We start from the raw sequence: 23,891 nt of genomic DNA, 5'->3' as shown, positions 1-23,891 counted from the left end.
AGATCCAAATGACAGTAGTGTAGTGTGGAAAGAGGGGAGGATATTTTCCTACCTCACTATCTGTGCTAGGGAGAGGGTTTTTAACTTGGAAAATAAAACGGAAACGACTTCAAGTTCGTATTTCTTATCGGGCTCAGTTTGCTGGGTGCTTCCTAGACACAGACGCATTCCTGTCCTGGAGAGACAAGAACGATCCTTTCAGGTCCTTTGTCGGTCGGCTTTTGGGACATTGTCTGCTGCTAAAAGAAGCGCATGAGCCATTTTTGAAGGTTGCTGCTGTCTCTGTCCAGAGGCTGGTGATGAGGCTTAGAGCCTTCCTGTAAAATGGTCCTCCATGGGGCCCTTACTAAGGCAGCCCGAGCCAGGGAAGAGTCATAGGCTGGCTGAGGTTGCTTAGGGCTCTGAATGAAAGGAGGGAGCTCCTTTCATGCGTTTTCAGAATAGCTCCTTCAACAACTTAATAAGCTGCTTCTCCTATTAAACCTTTCCCAATTGGTCTTTCGGTTTGTTGCTGCCTTTGTCTGTGGCAGCAAAATATCTCCTTCAGACTCTTTTAGTTCCTGCCTGGCTTGTATCAGCAGCTCTTGCTGGTCCTGCTGCTCGCGCGGTTCCTCGTCACAGCGTCTTTGGCAGATGGCGAGCGGCTAGCAGCAAAATGCTCCAGCACTGTCCAAACTACAGCTACGGGTGTTGCTTAATGCAGCGGTTACCTGCCAGCGCGGTTGTGAAGAAGGAAAATGAAATAAATAAGAATAATGAAAACTCCTGTTCCTCCACAAGAGCTAGGTCTGAGAGCTCTGCATTGCAGGCTTCACACTCCTACTCATGTAGAACGGCACGTGGCCTCGGTTGATAACAGGATGTTGCTGATGCCCAGGTGTCCCTCCGCTCTGCTTTTTAGAATCAGAAGTAAAGGGAAGTGGGGGATCTGATTCTTCCCCTCCCGCTTATGGCTTCTATAGTTAGCTGTTGTAATAGCTTAATTAGGTTAATTAGCCGAACACACACCACAGCAAGTATTATCTAGGGTGCCTGTTAAGATTTGCTTTAGAGCAGTGAGATCAGATTAAACAGCATGGAAAAATCCAAGATGCCTTATGTTTCTTCTGTGAGCCAGGGGAGAGGGAGAGACATCACTACCTTGCTTTTTCAAGGGAAAATAGACTCCCTTGAATACACAACTGGTCCCTGAAATGTCCTTCATGCCTAAGGCTATTCCTTTTAGCTTACTTTGGTTATCTGCTTTCGATGGGATGGTGAAAAGGTGGAAGGCTGCTACTGCTGCAGCTGGGGCATTTAGGTAGTGGTGGGGCATCTCTGGGACAGATGGCTTTGAGAGCATTGGTTTGGATTTTCATCAGGAGGAAATGTTAGGTCTTACCTTGTGCCAGCAGTGCTGGTGCAGGATTTTTCCCCACTTCCCACCTTGCTTGTGCAGAAACTTGTTTTGCTCTGTTTTTAAGAGTGTTGAAAATGGCTGTAGCTTCCCTGTGTTGTCTTACAGCAGGGGTGGGCAAAATGCAGCCCGGGGGCCGGATGCAGCCTGTCAGCCATTCTGTCCAGCCCGCGGGACCCCTAAAAAAATTTAGGAAATTACTATTGATCTTCCCCTGGCTGCCTATCATGTGGCCCTCGATAGCTTGCCAAAACTCAGTAAGCAGCCCTCTGTCCAAAATAATTTCCTGCTCCTACCTTAGAGTAGCCTGTTGGGTGAGAATCTGGAGGGACAGGGTTTTGGAAATCTCACTTTGAAACATGGTCCTGAGTACTGGTTCTTCTCTGTTTTGGATTAAGCACCACCATGTGTCTTTCCTAGTCAATGCAATTTTCCCAGATGCTAATAAGGAAACTATTTAGTATCAGTGCGGGCACATCAGTCAAGTGGTTGGACCCTGGAACTGGAAATGCTCATCCCTCTTCAGTATTATTGTAAAACATTTGAATAGCACAAGGAATAATACAAATAGTGCAATAGTCTATAATGCAATAGTCTACAATGCAGAGAAAATACATGCCTTTCCCCGCGGACCTGTGACCTAGAAGCATCCGAAAATGCTTTACATGCTGTAGTTATAGGAATTTCTTAATGCACAAATGAAATTGGATTTTTCTTGGAGGTTTTCCAGTTTAGTACAGACCTGGCAAGGTTCAGCCCCACTGTATTTTTTGACATCTCATGGCTGCAGCTGACATGGCTTTGCTGCGTATTGTAGTAATCCTTAGAAGCCCATCACTGCCCTCTAGTGATATTAGTGGTGTTCGGGGGGGCACGTGCGTGTCTTTAAGGCATATAGTCTGTTCACAACTCTTTGGAAGTACAGTTTTTTTTTAACTTTCCTTTTGAAAAGATCCGTTTTTCCAAATTTTAAACAGCCCAGGATAAAAGAAAAAAAAAATCTGCAAATTTTGAAAGAAATCAGACAGTTGCTTTTTGAGTCGATCAAGATTTTAAAACGAGCGGTCTACATTTTTAGGGAGTGGAATGCTAATCTGACCCATTATAAAGTGCAAGCAGCATTAAATTACAATGTAGGAGTCTATCTATTAAATAGCTTCTGTCTTAACTGATTAGCACTTGAGCAGAAGAGGAAATAACTAACATTATCTGTAACCTAACGTGCAAGTTGCTTTCAGGGAAAGTAATGGAGGAAGAGGAAGAAGCATGCTGCTCTAAAATTATGAATGACAACCATTTGCTTCAATACGCATGCTGAAAAACAGAGGGCTGAAGTGAATGCCCTTAGCTTAATGTTGAAGGACATCCACTTATGCAGAGTAAATGAATGGAGCTGAAGTATTTGGGCAAACCATTAGCTTTGCTTAGCCTTTATTTAAGCATAACTGATATGTGTATTCTGTTACAGTTATTAGTACAAGTCCCCCAAATCTTCCTCAGCTGTTATCCTAGTGTAGTTTGTACATGGACAGGGAGCAGTTATCCTAGTTTAATTTGTACATGGTTGGGAACAAGAAAGAAAACCCTAAGATGGGTAGGGCTTCTGTGGTTTATTTATTCATGTGACCATCACCATAGGATCTCAGCAACTTCCATATAAAATCAGTAGCAAAGTTCGTAGCGGACTTAGTGAGTTTCTGGCACTTCTCCCTTTATGGGATCAAAAGCTGGAGGTGGAAGGAGTTGGGTGCAGACATGTGCTTGCAGTGGGCTGAACAATGGAGAAGCCAAAGCTTGTGTTCATTTTGCATTCCATAGGCAATGCAAGGGTGCTAATGCTAATACAGCCTGGAGATGAAAATTGCGTTATTACAGTGTCCAACTCCATGTCACACAGAAATGGATGATGTTTCCTAGCAAGCTGTCATGAAAAAAGGCATTTTTGGAAGCTGATGGTACCTGTCATCCCAGATTAGTGAGGCATCAAACATGTTGTTACCACTTTGACAAATGGGGTCACGAGCTTTTGGGGGAAGGTGGAGACAGTGCCTTAGCCACCTCTACAAAATATCTCCCTAGCATGCTTCAGGATTGCATCAGTTCTGCTTGAGCCGGTTGCTTTCCATCCATGGCACCTTTTCAATAGTAGCGTTACTGTTCCCACCCCAGTGAGTCCCAAGATACATATGCAGACAGTGGAAACAAAACTGTACCCCGGCCAGTGTAGTCATTTTGGTATACAAAACCTGTATAGGCCAGGCCTTACACTGTGGTACCAAATGAAAAGTAAAACTCAAGAGTCTTTATTAGACAGATAAATTAAGACTAATTTTTCCAGAGAAGATACTGGAGTCCTAGAGGTAGAGGGTAGGGACCTTACCTCTATATCGTGTCACTCTGCCCTCCCCCCACCCCCTGCCACCTCTCATTCTTACTGAAATATCTCTATATCATGATTGCATTTTTTTTTTTTTTTGCAATCAGTAGCTACAAATGATAATGTGTCTTGGTGTATGAACACACAGATTCCCCCTTCGTAGTAAAAAAAATAAAACCAATATGCAGTACCTTGTGATTTTGTACAATGTCTAGAATGGTTTGTATAGATGGGAAATGAATATATAGAGTCTGTTGAGAATGTGTGCCCCTTGTCTGAGAACTGGTGGGGAGAATAAGGAAAATACAGTGAGGTTCGCAGTTCAGAACGGCAGTATGGATGGGAAATGTTGCTTCACAGTTGATAAAAGAACTGTGTTTCTTAGGCTACAGAATAATATTTTAAGTCCAGTTTCTTGAGCAAAATAGTACATTTTGGGGTGATTAATTGCAAGATGAAGGGTAGAGGTCAGTGGTGGTGTAATTGGTGCTCCGTTGGTGGGGGGAAACAGAAACCTGGATAAGTTTTTTGTGAGATTGTAAAAGGAGTGTGTAAGGAAAGGAATGCATTTCTGTTTAACCTTTTTCTACTCTCTCCTGTACCCTCCCCACCTCTCTTGTTCAGGTGCTGAAAACTTGCTGGAAACATGGGGTCTGAAAACCCAAGTCCACAGAACCCAGGCTGTAAGATCATGACCTTTCGTCCTACCCTAGAGCAATTTCGGGACTTTGCAAAATATGTTGCCTACATTGAATCGCAAGGAGCTCACAGGGCAGGACTTGCCAAGGTGAGTTTAGTCTCGACTTACCGGTTGACTTGACTTACAAAAGTCGAAAACGGGCCCAGCTCAGTATTGGGCTCCTGAACAATGCTACTGGGTCTGGTGCCTAAATGGGAAAACACCAGTTATGTTGGACTGTCACATCTTGGGAACGGTGCTTATTACATAGCGCTAATCAGAAATAATTAGTTTTCACTTGGTGTTGCTCTTACTGTGACTGTCTTCAGGTGGTCCATATATAAAGCACAAGATACTTGTAGTGCACAGGTATTACAGGTGAAAGTGCTTAAAAACTAGAAATGTTGTTGATTTTACAAGGCACCTTGCCTAAGCCATTGGGGTGATGCTGTGTTCTTCAAAAATGTAATGGGATCTTTAATTTCTGCACATAGACCTAGAGCCCAGTGGGCCAGACATCATTTTTCAGACTGCAGCCCAAGTCTTGTTCTGGACATTTAAGCCTAGGTAGCTGCCCAACCAAAAAATACATGACACCTCAAGGAAATGAAGCTGTTGCACCCAAAAGGGGTGCAAAGCTATTCTACTCTCAGGGGGCAGCTGCATGTCCCTCCAGACCATATAAGCACAAAACAGGGATCAGACGGTAGAAAATGCTGAGCCAGGGTTTGGCCTGACCTCCTGGGATTGACTTGGATGCGGGAAGACCCTTCCATCATGACAGCTCCTGGCTCCCTTGGAAGCTCTTAACAGCATTGTGAATGGCATAGTACATTGGAGGAGGAGGGTGACATGCCTACCTTTTGCCCACTAGCCTAGTGGTTAGAACCTAGGTTCTAGGCTGCTCATTTCTGAGGAAGATTAATCCTGCCTCTCCTACTTCCCCATGTAGTGCCTGAACCACCAGACTTTGAACTGGGCAGGGCTGTGGACCTCCTTTCTTCTTCCTGCTTCAGCTAGGCATAGGGCAGGCCAGCTGCGAGTACAAGATGAATAGGGCCAGCAGGAGAGCACACAAGGAGTGTGACTCTGTGATTTAATGCTGTGTGCATTCCCCTGGTTGTGAAAGGTGCCCTGTTTCCAATGCTACTTATGCTTTTTTATCTTTTGACTAGTTAATGCAACATTCGTAACAGCCGGCATCTAGGGGCACCTGCACACATGCAGCGAGTCTGCTTTGACACACTGGAAATCCAGTGTGGTGGAGCACATATATTAAAGTGCCCAGTGCTGCATTGGGCACAGGTGTATAAGTGGCGCCGTGAACATCATCCCTGAGAAAATGGTTGTCAGCACGCTTTGAACTAAAACACGTTTGATGTGCTTTTGTTGAGAGTGTACCGCCGCTGTTTTCTCAGCATTGACGTGTGCTGCGCCACTTACACACTTGTACCCGATGCAGCACCGGGCACTTCTAATTAGTGCAGCTCACTAATTCAAATGTAAAAATGGCCCTGGGCTCTTGCTCCTGGCGTGGTGCCTTCCAACATAGGGCATGGAGTGAGGGTCTGTCTTCCATGCCCTATGTGCATGGGTTTATTACTGCATATCCTGTACAGCTTACACAATCACCATCTCTGCCCTTTTTAAACGTGCTGGTTATTCAGTGTGGGTCTGAGAGAGCGCTGCTTATCTTTCCAAATATCTGTAGTTGTCAACCAGTGGGTATGTATGAGCTAAAACACTGGGAGTTCACAAGCACAAAAGGTTTATGGATTCTGCAGTGTGTTTTTAATTTAATTTTAATTCACTAATAATCCTCATTGCTAAGCCTGGCAAATATATTTATTGAATAAATGTGGCTGGTGATTAGTCAGAAGTAAATGTCATCAGCTTGTCCTGCTTGAGGTGTTGTGGGGGAAAAACTAGGGATTTCATAGATTTCATAGACATTAGGGCTGGAAGGGACCTCGGGAGATCATTGAGTCCAGCCCCCTGCCCAAAGGGCAGGAAGTCAGCTGGGGTCATAGGATCCCAGCAAGATAAGCATCCAATTTACTCCTGAAGGTGTTCAATGTAGGCGCTTGAACCACCTCCGCTGGCAGACTGTTCCAGACCTCGGGGGCTCGGACAGCAAAGAAATTTTTCCTATGTCCAGCCTGAAACAGTCTTGCAGGAGTTTGTGACCGTTCAACCTCGTCATCCCTTGGGGCGCTCTGGTGAACAAACGTTCCCCCAGATCCTGGTGGTCACCCCTGATAAACTTATAGGTGGCCACCAGATCACCCCTGAGCCTGCGCTTTTCCAGGCTAAAGAGTCCCATGGCTCTCAGCCTGTCATCGTAAGATCTGTTTTCCTGACCTCTGATCATGCGCGTGGCTCTCCTCTGGACTCTCTCAAGCTTCTCCACATCCTTTTTGAATTGTGGAGCCCAAAACTGGACGCAGTACTCCAGCTGCGGCCTCACCAAGGCCGAGTACAAGGGGAGAATGACGTCCCGGGATTTACTCGAGAAGCATCTATGGATGCACGCCAGCATTTTGGTCGCTTTACTAGCCGCAGCATCGCATTGGAGGCTCATGTTCATCTTGTGGTCAATGATGACCCCCAAGTCTCTTTCTTCTGTAGTGCTATCCAACGTAGCACTGCCGAGCCTATAAGGGTGCTGCAGGTTTTTCCTCCCAAGGTGGAGAACCTTGCATTTATCGGTGTTAAACACCATGAGGTTCTTGTCCGCCCATTTGCTGAGCTTGTCCACGTCAGCCTGGATCACCCGCCTATCTTCTGGCGTGGATGCTTTGCCCCAAAGTTTGGTGTCATCGGCGAACTTGGCCAGTCCACTCCTGACTCCAATGTCCACATCATTAATGAAGATGTTGAACAGGATGGGTCCCAGGACAGAGCCTTGAGGGACCCCACTGGTCACAGGGCACCACGATGAGTGACTGCCATCGATTACAACCCTCTGGGTCCGACCACGGAGCCAGTTTCCCAGCCAGCAGATTGTGGTGGAGCCAAGGCCACAACTGGGCAGTTTGGCCAAGAGGTGATCGTGGGATACCAGATCAAAGGCTTTTTTGAAGTCAAGATATATGACATCAATCTCTTCTCCCTTGTCCAGGTGATAGGTCACCCGGTCGTAGAAGGAAATGAGATTGGTCAAACAAGACCCACCCGCAACAAACCTGTGCTGGCTATCCCTTAGGATGTTAGCCTGGGCCAGTCCATCAAGGATGGCCTCCTTAATAAACTTTTCTAAGATCTTCCCCAGGATAGAAGTCAGGCTAATGGGCCTGTAGTTAGCCGGATCCGCTCTCCTCCCTTTCTTGAAGATCGGCACCACATTGGCCTTCTTCCAGTCTTCGGGCACTACACCAGAGCACCAGGAGTTTTCAAAGACCCGTGCCAGGGGCTGGGCTATGACGCTCGCCAGCTCCTTGAGTGCCCTGGGGTGCAGGTTGTCAGGGCCGGCTGACTTGAAGGTATCCAGCTTCTCAAGGTGTTCCTTCATGAGGTCAGCATTGATGGAGGGTAGGGGATCCCCCTCACCCGGATCTCCCTGTCCCATAGCAGGCATGGGCGTCCCACAGGACTGATGAAAGACTGACGCAAAGTACCTATTTAATAGGTTGGCTTTTTCCTGGGCGTCAGTTGTCAGTTGCCCCATCTGGTTTAGCAGGGGTCCAACGTTGCCCTTGCTTTTCCTCCGGCTCCCCACATAGCTGAAAAAGGACTTTTTGTTGTCCTTGATGCCTGAAGCTAGTTGGAGTTCAGTTGCAGCCTTGGCTTTCCTGGTTTGCTCCCTGCAGGACCGGACCAGTGCAGAATAATCCTCCTTGGAGGTGAATCCCCTCCTCCATCCTTTGTAGGCTTTCCTTTTTAGCCACAGGAGGTCCGCTAGGTCCCTAGAGAGCCAGGAGGGCTGCTGTGCCTTCTTGCTGCCTTTCCTCCGTGTTGGGATAGATTTAGCTTGTGCATTGAGGATCGCTTCCTTGAGAAGCAGCCACTCTTCTTGAACTCCCATCTCCCTGGGGTCATGGTCCCTGAGGGCCTGACCGACAAGCCTCTTGAGCTTGTCAAAGTCGGCTTTTCTGAAGTCAAGGACTTCTGTGTTGCTGACTGACTTGCCAGCTTTACGGCGGATGGTGAAGGTGATCAGCTCGTGGTCGCTGTCACCCAGCTTCCCATCGATCACTAGGTCTCCTGATCGATGTGGTGCCTGCGGTCGCATCGGGGAGGGCCCTTAGCTGGATAAACAATTTATGAAACATGCTCAGTTGACCACAGAAGCAAGGCATTGCTATGTCTCGGTCTTCCTGTTTTTTGTCCGAAGCCTTTCATAATAAGAGCTGAAACTGTGAGAAGTCCACATGTCTTAAACGTGGACTTTTTGGTAAAAGGAGGGCAAATGAAGTGGGAAGCATCCTCTTGTGTCTCTTTCTTGTTGCATCCCAGATGGAGATCCGTTTGTTCTAACGAGGCAGATATACGTGTGTCACTTAGCTGAAAGTAATAGCGCACAACACAGAAGAGAAACATAAAACTGTTCGGTGTGAGAGAGTAGCATCTTGTTAAGACACAGGTCAATCGTTGCTTTTATTACAGGTGTAAAATGGAGCTTGGTATTGATAAAAAGCTCTTCACGAAGACTTTCCTTGTCTGCTTGAGTGTACTAATGATTTCATTCTCTTGAGTTCTCTAGGGCAAGTTCTTAACAAAGCTGAAAGCTGTCAGTGAATTCTGGATCTTGGAAAATAGCCTTTTTTTCCCCTATTGTACTATACCTCCACGTCGCAGCATCTTATAGCTCTGAACATTAATTCTGTTATCCAAACAGGGCTTTCTAATAGGTACTCACTTTATTCTAGGGGACTTATTCCACAACTTAAAGAAGTTTTCAGAGCAGGTTAAATGAACACTTGACTAGTGTGGTTTAAACCGGGATGACCCTGCCTTTTGTAAGGGGTTAGACTGGATGACCTCTTGTGGTCCCTTCCAGACCACCTTTTCCATGATTCCCATTAAGTTCAAATAAATTGCCATTCCTCTGTCTCATAACTAACTGGTTTCTTATAAATCCGTATATTTTACTTTTCAGCTGAGGTTGCCATTCTGCAAGCCTCATGCCTGTACTTGGGTCTCTCCTCTGAGCTTGAACCTAGATTTATTTTCAGTCCTTTTCTTTAAAAGGGAAGTTTTACCTTCCAAACTCCCTGCTTTGTAGCTGCTCTGCACACCACCAGCTTATGCCTAGAAAAGCACAGGAAGAGTGCTGAACAGCTATCCTTAAGTGTTTTGCTCTTCATTGATCCTTAGGAGTTCACATATTTTTATCAGGAACTGTGCATTACTTTTTGTCTCTCTTCCTTCCCAGCCCTTTCTTGTGGTGTCATATTGACTGTTTTCCCTACCTAAGAATTTAACTATCCGGATTTTCCTAGTTAGTATGGACAGATCATTTTGTCCCCCTCCACCCACAAGACTTCTCTGTCAACACCAGTGTACACCCCTCTGGAGAGATCGGAGAGAAGTCCCCTACATACACGAGCCAGGGAATCAGATAAAGCTGCTGCCGGCAATATACTTTGTTACACACTGTTGCTAGCAGGGCTTCAGCTTTATTATGGGCAGGACCTCTGTCTTTTTATCAAACTGTTTGAGTTCACAATTTAAATCTCCCCTAGACTTGTTCATTGCTTAAAATAAAAGTAATACTTTTAGCACCTCGACAGAAAACTGCTTGTGAAAGCTGAATCTGTTCCCCTTTATTCACTTCAAATACGAGCTGGTAGCAGAATGTGTTTGTGACCGTTCATTAAAGACACCAAGCCTTTGAAATGCTGCACTGAAGGAAAGACACTTGGTTTGCAGTTACCATGTTTAATACTTAAACGCAACTTTTCATTTTTCAAGGCACTTTGTAGACATTATTTTCCTAGTTAATCCTCTCTTCACCCCTGTGAAGAAGTGGAATAGCATATTCATCTTCCAGATGCACAAAAAGGCTAAAAACACTCTTTATTCTTTCCTTTCTCTAACCCCTGCCCCCCGTGAACATCTCAATAGGCTTCTTGTCTGTCTGTTTTGCAAAGCAGGAGACTTTTGCCACATTATCTGATTTTGAAGATGATTGGGCTTTTACTTTTTCCTTTATCTTTTGAACTCTCAGCTCTTTTCTCTGACGGTGTCTCCTCTTGGTCAGGGGGGCAAGCAAATTATTAAAGCCCTGCTTCACAGAAGTTTGCTAGTGTAACTGTCCTCCAGATGTGGCTAAAACAGTTTTATTTAACAGGTGCTAGGCTGTCACTGTGCTTTCACAGTGCCTCCAACGGTTATCCAAGGCTTTTGGCATAGATCAGAGAGATGATGAAAAAAACTGGACAGAATCATTTGCTACCCGTGTTTGGAACAATCGTAGTGTAACTAGGCTTAGAGTGATCAAAATAGTTCTTCTCCTTGCTATACGTTTTAAGCAGGCCCCCTGAATGCAAGGTATTTTTAATGTATGGAAAGCGCTCTTAAAAACTGTTCTAAAACAATGTCTTTTGCTAACCCAGTCCTGGTATATTGAGGAATGGTCAAGAACAATACCTAAAGCTGGTCAATACTGCAGCATAGGTTTTCAAGCTCAAAAATGTTTAATCATCTACATGTTTAGTGCAACAGTCTAAGCAGGAATAAGCTTTCTACATTGTGGACTTGTAGTTTGTGGAGCAAATAAAGGTGTGCTGCATATCAAGCAGAAAAACAAGTGAATAGCATAGGGTGCTTCCAGTTCCTACTGATGTCACTGAGATTGGGGTTTGTGTGAGAGACTTCACAAAGTTCCCTAATTTTTCCTTTTCCTTTTAACTTGGGGGGACAAGTCAAAATCCTCGTGTCGAACTTAAAAACATCTAACCGTGGAACAAGCAGGCTACATCCACAATGCAGGTAGACTGGGCCAGTCTTGTTGTGAGCTGCCGACTCCTTTAAATTTTTTGGGGCATAGGAAGTATCACTAGACATCTACAAGCCTGTGAAAATGGGAGGCGTGTGGATAGTCTGACAGTAGCATTGCTAGCGGATCTAATTGCAACTTCTTGGGGTGGCAGGAAAGGCAACTTTTTATGGTGCCCACTGGGAAAGCAGCATACACATTATTTTGATGTGTCAGGGACTAATGTCTAAACAGTGGTAAGAACTGTTGAGAAAAAATGCTTGATTTTCATTTGGGGTAGCTACATTGATAGGAGTGCTGGTAGACAAGCTGCCAGCTGTTTAACTACTCATCTAGTTCTGCTCAGAATGAGTCATTAAAATTCATGCAACCGGTTTATGCTAGCTAGAATTGATGCACAAGGTATGTCCACATTAGCATTTTTCTTAATGGAAAATAGCCTGCCTGGTGTGACAGAGAGATTCTTACTTGGTTGGTTTTTTTCTTCTTCCAGGTGATTCCTCCTAAGGAGTGGAAACCCCGAAGGAGCTATGATGACATAGATGACATGGTTATCCCAGCACCTATTCAGCAGGTCGTGACTGGCCAGTCAGGGTTATTCACCCAGTATAACATACAGAAGAAGCCCACAACTGTAGGAGAATACCGGCGTCTAGCCAACAGCGAGAAGTACGTACTTGTTCATGAGTCTGGCAGTTTGCTGCGTCGTGCACTAAGAGGTGCTTATGGAAAGCTATTCTCGACAAGCTGGGAAGAAAATGCAAAGCAGCTTGTTAAATAGGAAGCATTCTAGTAGCAATTATTTTTATTTGTAAGACTTTCAATTCAGAATCCTAGCAGTATAGCAAGAGATTATGCTAGGTTGTCATTTTCCTGTTCTACTGAATCAGTGCAGACTGGCTGCATTTGATGACAATCTTCCATGGCCATGCATCTCGTGGAGGAAATGGTTCTGGTTCCATAGTTCTTAGAAGCAGCTGTTTTATCGTTGTGACTTGCCAAACAGCTAGTCACTTGGAGATGGGCTTTGGTGCCTAAGTATTATGTAGATGAGCAGGCTGGAAGTAGCTCAGCTTGTGTTCGTTGCATGCATGGGTACACCTCGGGATGCTTCATAGCTAGTTAGCATCACAACAACACAAAAGAAATCAGTTAGCTGAAGCTGACAGACCAGAAATCCTCTTCCCAGATTCACATGAACAGAGCTTGTTTTTTAACTTAGTAGAGCGAGATCATTAAAACAACCCCCCCCATACCCAGTATCTATAAAAGCTGACGCCTCACTCTGTATCCCATTCCTGACTGCCACAAATTCCCTGTGTGACTGTGTTACCGCTTTGCACTCTGTTAACTTCCCTGCTCCACCTAAATGCTGAGGGATGGTCTCAAGCTGCAGCCAGGAAAGTTGAGCTTGGATATTAGGAAGAACTTTCTCACTAGGAGGGGGTAGTAAAGCACTGGAACAGGCTACCCTAAGAGGTGGGGGAATCTCCATCCTTGCAGGTTTTTCAGACCCGGCTAGACAAAGCTTTGGTTGGGGTGATGTAGTTGGGGCTGGGCTAGTCCTGCTTGGAGCAGGGGGTTGGACTAGATGTGACCTCCTGATGTTCCTTCCACCCCTCATTTTTTATGATTCTCTGAATATATATACACACGCACTAATACATGTGAAGTGCTTGTACAGTTTTCTATCTTTTGAAGTCTTTCTGCCTATGTGTAAAAAAGACTTAAAAGCAGTGTGTAATCTTCTGTGCATGCATATTTTAAAGGTTACTTTGTTTTAAGACTTCTAGCATCAGCAATAGGAAAAGAGAGAGAGAAGGAATATAGGGAACTTAAACTGCTTTGAGTGGTAATTAGCCATGTTTGTCTGAAGTCAGGCAGAAGGCAGGGGAGAGATGCACTTTTATACCAATGATTCTTGACAAGGATGCCATGAAGTGTGGGATAAGTGTAGGCTCAGGCTTGTTCCTGCCTGGCTGCTTCTCTGTCCTTATTCCCTGGCCCTTCTCGAAGTTGATAATTACTATACAAATTAGGTTTTTGAAATGGATTGCCGCTCAGTTCACAAGTCATAGAGAGGTGCTGTAAGCCTAATGAAGAGTGTCTTATGTAAAAATGTTGAGAACCACTGTTAGAGACCAGCTGAAGCAGAGATGCATAAGCTTTCATGAGCAAGAGTTCACTTTGGCATCTAATGAGGGTGAGCACTTGTTCACAAAAGCTTATGCATCTCTGATTCAGTTAGTCTACAAGGTACATCTCTACCCTGCCTTCTGCAGGACTTGCTATGTGATTTTTTTTTTTTTTTAGGCATTGCAGCTCACTCTTCTCTGCCTCAGCTTACACCATTCTGACATGGAGATGATACTTGTATGTCTTTCTGCATGGTTGCGGGGCTCATTTTGAGATTTTTAACTGGAAGATATGAAATAATATTGAAAGAAAGCAGAGGGGTAATAACTCTCAGTGCACTTACACTCTAAAACCTGTTGAGCAGTTGTGGTCAGTTATAAGTGGAGCACAGTGATTAAATGGGGTGTTCTGTAAGTGCCCGTTGATGTATACATCTCGAGTCTGCTGCGTATGGGATGCAGCCATGCCTCCTTTTTGTGGGCTCTTGGGCCCTGCAGTGGTTGTAAGGGAAACCAGAGGAGACTGTCTGGTTCAGGTTGTCTGGTGAATGGTAGCTCGCTGTGCTTCAGGCATCAATCACATCACTGCTACATAATCATCTTCACTGTGCTGCTATCCAGAACCCACTGCTCAAACCATAACCTCTAAGTGTTCTTTTGATTGCCTCTTGGACTGCCCAGTCCATCGAGACCGTTCACAAAAGTAAACAGTTTATGCTTTGTTTTAGTCTCTGCCGAACGTCTGCTTCTTCAGTGTATGCCTTTCTACCCTCTTACTGTTTTCCTGTTTGCTTACCAGGTATTGTACTCCTCGTCACCAAGATTTTGAAGACCTGGAACGCAAATACTGGAAGAATCTAACGTTTGTCTCACCAATTTATGGGGCAGATATCAGTGGCTCGCTGTACGATGCAGTAAGTAATACGTATGCTTTTTGAGCTACTTGTTAAATGGACCCAAAGGGCCAGATCCTGCCCCTGGCCACTTTTTTTTTAGGTGTGTGGCTGTTTATAATTTCTGGGGAAAATACCCAACTGGCAATCAAAGAAATGGATAATGATCTTTTGCTGAAGTGCCATGGATATTTAGAAAGGCAAAAGCCTACTCTCTATTCTCACAATCAAAAGCTTATCTTCACTTTGGCCAGTGAACGGGAGCTGCGGTTCATTACATTTAAGTATAGTGTTGGATTTGGCAGAAAAGACCTTCTATTCCTGTTTCTTGCAGACATTACTGATGTCCCTTTTTTAACAAAAGAAATGACTCGTTATGTAATTCATTCAGTCTATTTTTAGATAATTAAGCATGGCTTATTTTTCCTCCTCAAAGAAAGTTAAGTCTGCATTAGAAGTACTAATCTAACCAAAACAGGCGCACTATTTACAGGCTGTTTGTTCTTTATGAACTATATGATTTTGTTTACTGGGGGTTGGATTTTCAAATGCACTAAATATTGGTGGCCTGAATTACCACCAGTTTCAAAAAGAAGGAAAAATATGAATCGAGCAGAGATAAGCCAGCGTTGAGTGCTTTTGAAAAATAACCTCTTGGCTTTCTTACACGTCTCTTCAATAGCATGGATGTGCAGAGAATGCAAACCAGGTTTTTTTGTTCTTGACATTGGGTGGGTCTGTTGGCTTGCTTGTCTTGGGATGGGTAGAAGAGCGAACCAGTTTTGCAGGCTAGGTCCTATTTATCAGTGCGAAGCCATCTCCAATTGGAACTACAGGGGGAATTGAGGGGACTGGAATATATCTTCAGAATGAAGAACACTCTTTAATAGAGTATACTAAATCCTGTCTATTGGGAACAGTGATTAAACACACACATTTTTGTTGAAGGAAGCTTAGAAATCAGCATCAGGCTCTCTGGAGCCCCTCCCCTCCATATTTATTTCCTTTTGAGTAGAAAACTGCATCTCTGGAGTGTTGACTGACTGTTAGCACTATTTAGACAGTAAAAATGAGATAATACTGTCAAATGTTTGTGCTTCTGTATGCACAGTAGAACAAACTCGGAGGGCAAACATTCTGCGCTGCAGCTACTTGACATTATAAAGGAAAGTAATTGTTTTTTTTCTTTTCTTCTTTTTCTTCATGTGACTTGGAATAAAGATGCATTTCTGAGGTCTTCACAGCACAGGCTACCCAACCTCAGTGCATTTAATATTGGTATTACAATATAACCTCATAAATCCGGCATGCTCGGGACTGAGCACCTGCCGGAAATTTGAAAATGCTGGATTTTTTTAAACCTGAATGGCGGCCAGCCACAGGGAGGACGTAGCGGCGGCTGGTCCCGGAGCAGTGTCCACACATGGAGTGGCAGTGTGGGGTGGTGGATGGCAGCAGCAGCCACTGCTGTATGCAAGCTTCCCCCTCCGTTGCTCTGGGACCGACCGCTGCTACTCCATGAAGTAGTGATACAGCAAAAGCTGTGTTAACTGGCACTTTATTAGCTGGAAAACTCTATTAACCGGCATCTGAGGGATGCAGCAAATCGAAACCAGAAGTACCATGTCCGGGTTTCACCTCTGCAAGCAGAGTTTTTCTTTGCTACTTCTTTGGCCCATGGCCCAGGGCAAAGCAGCCTGCACAGGTCCCCCCCCGTCCCTGCTGATTCCATTAATCAGCATCCCCTATTTCCGGGGGATGCCGGATAACGGAGCTCTTACTGTATTTTTTTAAAGTGCCGGATTTTCAAGAATTCTGGATTTTGATACCTGGATTTATGAGGTTATGCTGTACTTGCATATCCATAGCACATTCCACTGATGCTAACATGAACTGGACACAGTTGATGCTTTTTAAAACTTCACAACGGAGTTTTGCAACCTTATTTGAACTTGTCTGTGTGGTTCATTCATTTCAGGTAATGTGTCCAGTAATCCTTTCACCCAGTGTCTCAATGAACACTTTTGCTTATGGTAACCATCTTTGTTCAAGCAATTTAGGAAGCTTCCATCACTCAGATACGCTCAGATATGTGTGCCTCTGCTTCCCAGTTTTCTTCCTCTGGGTCTTTTCTGTGGTATAGTACAGGTTGACACAAAAAGTAGATGCCACATTTCTAAGTGTTGTAGGGTACATATGAATTGTTCCATGGCATAAATGTGGATACTTTAGGGTGGCTGTCAGAAAGCTTAGCCATGCTTCACCTGCCTAATTTAGAAACACAAAATTGCATTTTAGTTCAGTAGTGTGCATGAGGCTTGAATCTTGGTGATCCTAGAGTTGATGCAGCAGGCAGGTACAAGTATTTCAATAACTGTTTGGGGTACGTATCAGATAGGGAAGATATTGCTACCTTCCTTTTTGAAGATTGTACTACCGTTCACCCTCATTGCTAATAGTCTGTGCACAGCTGTGGTCTTACTTCCCTGGTAAGTTTAGGGAAGCCAACCGAAAGAACTGTTGTAACTTTTTAACATTGTAAAGTTTTTTTTTTTTCCCTAATTTTCAGAAACAAAATGGGGAGGTAAATGTCACCATTTTTTTTTAAACGATTATAAGCCAAAACTATAAGAGGCTTCATGACTTGCTTTAGTTTATCATTTGAGAGCACGTTGAGAACAGTGCACCTAAGAGCCTGTATACAGCTGCTACTGTGGCTTCAAAGTCCTGGACTAGCTTGGGCACTACATAGTTTATTATAATTGATGGCTTCCTCCTAAATGGATTTTGGAAGTGGATGTATTATTTGAGTGAAGCATATTAGGAAGAGAGAACTGTTACTGTATTCGTCTCTTTTTTTCTAAGGGCAGGAGACAGTTTCTCACTGGTGTAGCTTTGGGGAACAGTTTAATTAGAAGCTGCCCAGCAGCAGAAGGTAGCATTATCTTGAACTCTTTCCAAGAAAGAGGGGAAAAAATCTTTCTTTAGGACTGGTGAACTTTGGTTTGAGACAATGTACTGGATTGGGGAGAAATAAGAGGAATTGGTGAATGCAAACAAAGAAACCAACTTCAGGAAACTCGACTTTGTATGGGACATTTATAGCCACTTTTCTGGTGCTGAATATGAACACAATTCCTCTTAACCTTTTTGTGAAGCTTAGCTCTTTTTTAAGCAGTTGGGTAGAAGAGTGGGTTGTTATCTCCACAGGCTGAAGCATCTAATTTGAAAAAGAAAATGTGTCTTTATGTGAAATAACCTTTATAGTGCATTTATGAACAATAAAAAAAAGAATAAAATCGGAAGAACGGCTGCTCTTAAACTGCAGCGCATGTGTTGATGCCTCTCTAGGGTCAGGAGGATAGCTCTGCCTCTCTGGTGATAGGTGTAGTATTGCACATTTAGGTACAATGCCAAATTTTTATTAGGAACTTACTTAGGGCATATTTGGCTTGAGGAAACTTTAGCTGGCTTCCTATCTCTGAGTCACCGGTCTGTTCTGCAATGGCAGTGCTTGATCTGCTTTTACTTTGACTCTGCCGAATGTCTTGTCTCGTAGGATGTGGAAGAGTGGAACATTGGTAACCTGAACACCCTGTTGGACATGGTGGAGCATGAGTGTGGGATTATCATTGAAGGCGTAAATACCCCCTACCTCTATTTTGGGATGTGGAAGACAACCTTTGCATGGCACACTGAGGACATGGATCTCTATAGCATTAACTACCTGCATTTTGGGGAGCCCAAATCCTGGTAAGTGGGTAAAATGTTAACGAGCGGAGTTGCCATGAGTTCTTACCTCTCTTCAGAAACTACCCTCGTATTCTCCTCTTTTCTGTCCATGCTGGGAGCCCCTGTACTTCCCCAGAGCACAGTCTTGATACGAAATCAGTTGCTAGTAATTTAGCAATGCGTGTTCACGTACAATCTAAGGCCAGTTAAAAATGTGCGGCACATTCCTTAGATTTCCAGTGATTTTTTTTTTTATATTATCATAGAAGGGTTGCTTCTTTCAGTTAAATAGAAAGAGTCCTACTCTGAAAATCCAGTCAATACAAGCATTTCTTTTGCTTGCTGTTCAAAAGTCACATGCACTCTCTTTATCCAACCTCCTTTTCTCCCACTAGCCATTTGAAAGCTTTTTTTAATCCCTTTCCCTTTTCTTTCTCATGTTGAAGAAAAACCCTTGCCCCTCAAAGAGAGGATTTGGAGGAAAGAGGTTAAAAACTATCACCTACATTTCAGCAAGTGAGGCTTCCTGGAAACTGGTGCTAAAGGATTAAAGCTTGGAGACCCAAGTGAAAAAAAATACTGAAACATTGCTATTCCTGCTCTGTGCCATAGGGCAGGAGGCATCTGTTATTTTGATTCAACAGTTAAATATGTTAAGATGTTCCCAACCCCAGTGTCTTCTGGGGGAGGCTGGTGAGGGAGTAATTTCTTAGTGTGTTCTTGAAGCTGCATATTAAGTATTTTGGTTTTGGATGTGGTTGCACATCTTCTGGTTAGAAATAGCATCCCATGAAAATGATCAATAAATAGGGGTGAAATTGCTAAGCTCGAGTATATGGAACAAATAGGTTACCAGGAGTCAGTGTTCATTTTCCCGAGGTCTCCTGCTATTTAAAAGTATAACCAGTGAGACTTGGAGACCCGAAAGAGTGCTTTACTGAAGATCTTGATGTGTCTAATAAATATTGACATTTGCATGCAAATTAAAGTTTAAATGTCACCATGAAGCTGTTTTCTGCTAGTGCCAGGGCACAGTGACAAGATCTTCTCATCTCTCCACAATATGAGTCCCCAGTGACGCCACTTATCTCCGGGCTGATGGAGCCTGCGGGTGTATGAGAACTACAGCAGCAGGGAGGCTGCAATAAATAAATATGGTGCTCCTTTATACCGGGTAGGTGGGAGAGGGGCTGGGTTTTTTGCACATTCACCTGGAGTTTTGGTGCAAACATTCAGTCTCCTCTGGTGGGTCACAAAATGGTTTTTTTTCCCCCATTCACCTGCTTAGTTTCTCTCTTTCAGGAAGATGTGAAGGGAGAATTTCTGCTTTCTCTGATAAGCTGGTTTGACCTGGGGAAGCAGATCACCTGAGGTCTGAATACAAAGTGCCAAACTTTAATTTTAGATCCCATCACATCACCTTTCTTGAAAACCCACTCACCTAAAACAGGAGCAGGCCGTTATTTGGGCTGGAGGGGCCACTTGATGAGTTTTGGTGGGCTGTTGAGGGTTGCACTCACACAATGGTGTTTAAGAACAGCTATCCTTAAAAATTTTTATAGCATTTATGGTATAAACATTATACTATAAATGCCATAATCAGGTTTCTACACATCACCAGATTTCCAGGCACAATTCCAGAAAAAAGTTCCCAAATTACTACACAGTTTTTCAAATAGCATATTTACATAAACATTTCCACAAAACAATTCCCAAATCACTGCAGACGGTCACGTTGCCAGAGTTTTCACATTTTTCCACCCACACTCCACCCCTGCGCTGTGACCTGCCCGTGGGCCCCACGCTCTCCCCTGGCTGCACTGCTGCCGGGGCGGGCTGCACCGCGCTCCCCACTGCAGAGTGAGGCCGGGTGCTGCCGTGCTAGGCGTGCCATATCTTCTGCCGCCTGGAGTGCAACGTGGCCGCTGTGGACGTCCGGAGAGCAGCAAATCTGTGCGGGTTTGGGGCGAACAGTGGGGCCAGGGACAAGTGGTGCTGAGCAGCATCCCATCGGTACCGGTTCCACGGAGAAGCAGCCCATGTCTGCCTGTTGCTCAGCCACGATCCCCAGCGCTCAGGGTTGCTTATGGAGGGAAGCAGACAGGTGCTGCATGCAGTGGGGTTGCTGCTCATTTCCCTGCAGGACACTTCCAGGCTGCTTTGCCAGCTCCATCCATGCACAAAAGGCCCCTGGATGCCTGCTGCTGCTCTCCGTGCCGCGGCAGGTGGCTGCTGCAGACCCTGCCTGGAGCACTGTTGCCCGCCTGTGGGCAAGGTCAAGGGCGAAGCCCTGGGCCCTGCTGCCCTCTGGTGGACACGTGCAGCATAGCAGGCCAGGAAGGCCACACGCAGCTGCTGTTCTCCATCCTTCATGTCATTTCCACAATAGCGCTTATTAACATGCTAATGAACACGATACAGATCTACTAAAAAATCCATGGGCCGGATGCAAGTCATGTTTTGCCTATCCCTAACCTAAAACTGTGGCTTTGATCCTTTATGTCCGCTAGGTGGCACCAGTGCCCCACCACAAAACTTCCTTCTGTCCTTTGAATACACCGGAACAAACTCAAACGGAGCTGAAGCATAAGAACTTGGTCATGGCAGTCTAAAGCCCCGCTTCATCCTGCAGATGTTAGTTGCTCTAAAATGTTGCATGCACAACATGTCTCTGATCAAGATTAACATTGAGGACGTATTGTCTTAAGAATACTTAGTCACCGTCTTCAGACTTTGGCAATGTCAGCTCTTTCCCTTTTCTGCCGAAGTTCTGTTTTTATTCTGAAGCCAGAAGAGGAGTGTCTGAAAGCAGAAATGACCAGTTTTTCTTGGAAGAAAACTAGGTACTGGGCAAGAAAATGATAGCTGTTGTTTGGTCTACAAAGACCCATAGTGCTTTGGACAAGGGTGTAATAGAAGCTGTTTTCATTGGCACAGTAGACATACGGCCTACCTGAAATTGTTGACTGCCTTCCCAGTATTTTTCCAGCTCCACGGGTACCTCAAAGGAGTACAAGTAAGAAGCAGGGGTGCTGGGCCAAACGGCAGCCAGTTTCTCTTGTGAAGTTATTGTTGCTCCCATCAGGACCTGCTTTTTGTTGAACAATGGCATTCCCAAAGCTGGCTAGTTTTTGCAAGAGGTGGCCCTTGTGCCTAATGGCAACTCATGTAAGCCTGGAGAGTCAAAACCGGGTAGAACTGAAAACTCAGCTTGTGCCGTAGACAGAAAAACTAGTGCAGCAGTTGAAAGCTCTCAGTTGTCATTCTTCCCCCCCTGTCTTGCCTTGATGAGGAAATTGTGCATCAGAGGAAGCACAGAGGGCATCTGGACAGGCTAAATTATTGTGTTTACTAGAGAAGTAAAAAGGGAATTTGAAGTCATTGGCTGGATCAGCCACCCGTGAACCACTTGTGTGGAATGGGAAGAAGAAATGGTGATCAGCCCTGCTTCCCCAAGAATTGCACATCTCCCGTTATGGTAGTAGAGTGACTAGCACTTGGCGAAGAGGTACCTTTGCCACATTTGAGGGGCGATCAGATTTTAGAGTAACCCAGCTCTTCAGTGGTTGGGATACGTTTTGAGTTGTAACCAGTTACATAAAGCAAATATTACAGAAAAAGACGATGATGAGGTTAGGCCACAGTTTGGGCAAAGTATTTTCCTGTTGGGCTGAGCTTGTTATATAGACGACAGTCTCTCACAGCAGTGGATGCATTGTGACAAGATGCCATGGCTGGTTTGGCAGGAGACTCTGCTGTTCCCTTAAGCACGAGGCTAGAGGATGCCACTTGCCCAAGTCTTTCCCTCCTTGCTCTTCACTCAGACAGCTTCTATTAAGGACTCCTGGAGCAGTCCTGGAAAGACTATGGGCTTCCGAGGCCTAGAAGGGAAGTGGACATCTCCAAGCAGCCAGGGTTACTGTCGGGCAAACTAGCCAGTGCCCATTTCCCGGCTCTGACTGCAGTGCTCCCAGAGATCAGGTGGAGGAGCTCTTGGACTTCTGAGAAGAGAAGTACAGCTGTCTGCATGGAAGATGGCTGGAATGATGGTGCTGTTTTTTTGTGGCCCCACCTCCGTGGAAATTTCCCAGGTCCCTTCCTCCTTTTTACAGACTCTTCCACCCTGATGGTGATCATCTTGGAGGCATCTCAGGGACTAGCAGGAGCACGGAGAGTTACCAGCTCAACCAGTTTGGGGCTGTCCCCTGAAATAAGAGGCAGGGCGCTATGATTAGGCTGTCAGCTAGAGGTTTTTATACACCAACATGGAGTGCTCCTCTGTTTCTTGGTGGTCTCCTGCAGGCTCAAAGTAGCCGATCAAAGATGTACGTGCATTTTTCTTACCTGCATACGTTATTTTAGGTGACTTGAATTTAGAATGAGGCTGTCGGACCTCTTGTGAAGAGTTCAGCTCTGCCGTGGAGAGAAAGCCCAACCAAAGAAGCACGCTTGGTTGCCTCTCATGGGAAGGAAAGAGTTGAGAAGTCAGGCTGTATCCATGGTGGGTTCTGCTGGAAACACCCCCCTCCAACATTCGCCTTTTGGTAGAAGAGGTGAAGGGGATAAAGCCCTTGGCTCCTCCTTCTGAAGGAGGATCAGATAAGTGGATTGTGCGAGGCCACTTCTGAAGGTAGAAAAAAGGTCAGCCCTCACTGGAGTGGGAAGATCACCGTAAGGCACGTTTTTCACATCTGGATGAGGGTCTTTCCAAGGATGGTAACACGGAAACCTCAGTGAAACAGCCTTTCCACTCTGCAATGCTGGGGGGATACCAGGCTTTCACAAAGTGTCTCAGTAGATGAAGATGACTTCTTGGTTGGCACCTTAATTATGAGCCGCTTGGCTGGTTGTGCAGCCGCTTGATTAATGTAAGCGTGCCCGCCTTACTTTCAACACCAAGAGAAAAAAGCTGCTGCGCTGACAGTTCCTTGTATCGCTTCCCTTTCACAGATGGAGAAAAACACTAGGCGAATGAGTGCCTCCTCCAGCCTTGCTTTGCAGGATAAGAAACGTTCAGAGAAAAGTGAAGTGCTCAGGCGGCGGAGGGTCATCCAGTGATGAATGAAACGGAAAGGGGCAAGACAGGGCAGGTTTTGCTTTGCTTGTCAGCTCTCACCAAACAATCACGGCGGTTTCTTTAGCGCTTTGCGTTAACGCACTTGTTGATTGCTGTGCGTTTTTGAGCTCTCAAACTCCGTCTCATTGCACGACCTGGGGGAAGAAGTAAACCATGCCTGTCCTCAGCAGGTACTGCTGCTACACAAACACCAACCCAAATAGAGCAGTCTGGATTCTGCGTGCCACGGGCTGGGGAAGCCGATTGTGTCTCTCCTGATGTCCCAGCATCCCCGTGCGTGCATCTGGCCTGGCGCCCTGTGGACAACGTCTGGTTTTGTCAAGTCCAGGAGAGGCCGTTCTCCAAGGGGCGAGGTGGCAAGTGGGCACGCAGCTTCAAACACGCATTGCAGGGGATTTTGAGCTGTTGAGTAATTTCATTTTGAGCTTCATAGGCAGGGAGCTGCCAGCTTGAGCTGAGTCTCTTGCTTGCATGTCTTTTTCTAATTATAATATACTGTTCCTCTTACATTAGAAGCTTAATTACAACCTTTTCTTAGTCTGTCTTCAGTTTTTCTGAAGTTTGAATTTATTCCAGTTTGCAGCCTGTATAAAAACCTCTTGTGGTAGGAGTTTTTACTGTATCAATTATATGTATTATGTATAATTACCTTATATGCTCAT

The 23,891-nt window shown here is 45.0% G+C and overlaps 1 protein-coding gene across 2 annotated transcripts in view; it reads left to right on the top strand.

The window, feature by feature from the left end:
* KDM4B (lysine demethylase 4B) overlaps positions 1–23,891 on the top strand; it is a 152,370-nt gene that overhangs the window by 14,692 nt on the left and 113,787 nt on the right. For both annotated transcript variants that reach the window (XM_090028106.1, XM_090028105.1), the window contains exons 2-5: positions 4,398–4,560; positions 11,886–12,061; positions 14,327–14,441; positions 17,980–18,173. In XM_090028106.1, the coding sequence (XP_089884232.1) occupies positions 4,420–4,560; positions 11,886–12,061; positions 14,327–14,441; positions 17,980–18,173 (626 nt within the window). In that variant the 5' untranslated portion in view covers positions 4,398–4,419. The remainder of the gene's footprint in view (positions 1–4,397; positions 4,561–11,885; positions 12,062–14,326; positions 14,442–17,979; positions 18,174–23,891) is intronic.

Source organism: Crocodylus siamensis, chromosome 14 (genome assembly GCF_052110815.1).
Source record: "Crocodylus siamensis isolate JL-2025a chromosome 14, ASM5211081v1, whole genome shotgun sequence".
Classification (NCBI taxonomy): Eukaryota; Metazoa; Chordata; order Crocodylia; family Crocodylidae; genus Crocodylus; species Crocodylus siamensis.
This window is presented reverse-complemented; position numbering and strand designations above follow the sequence as displayed.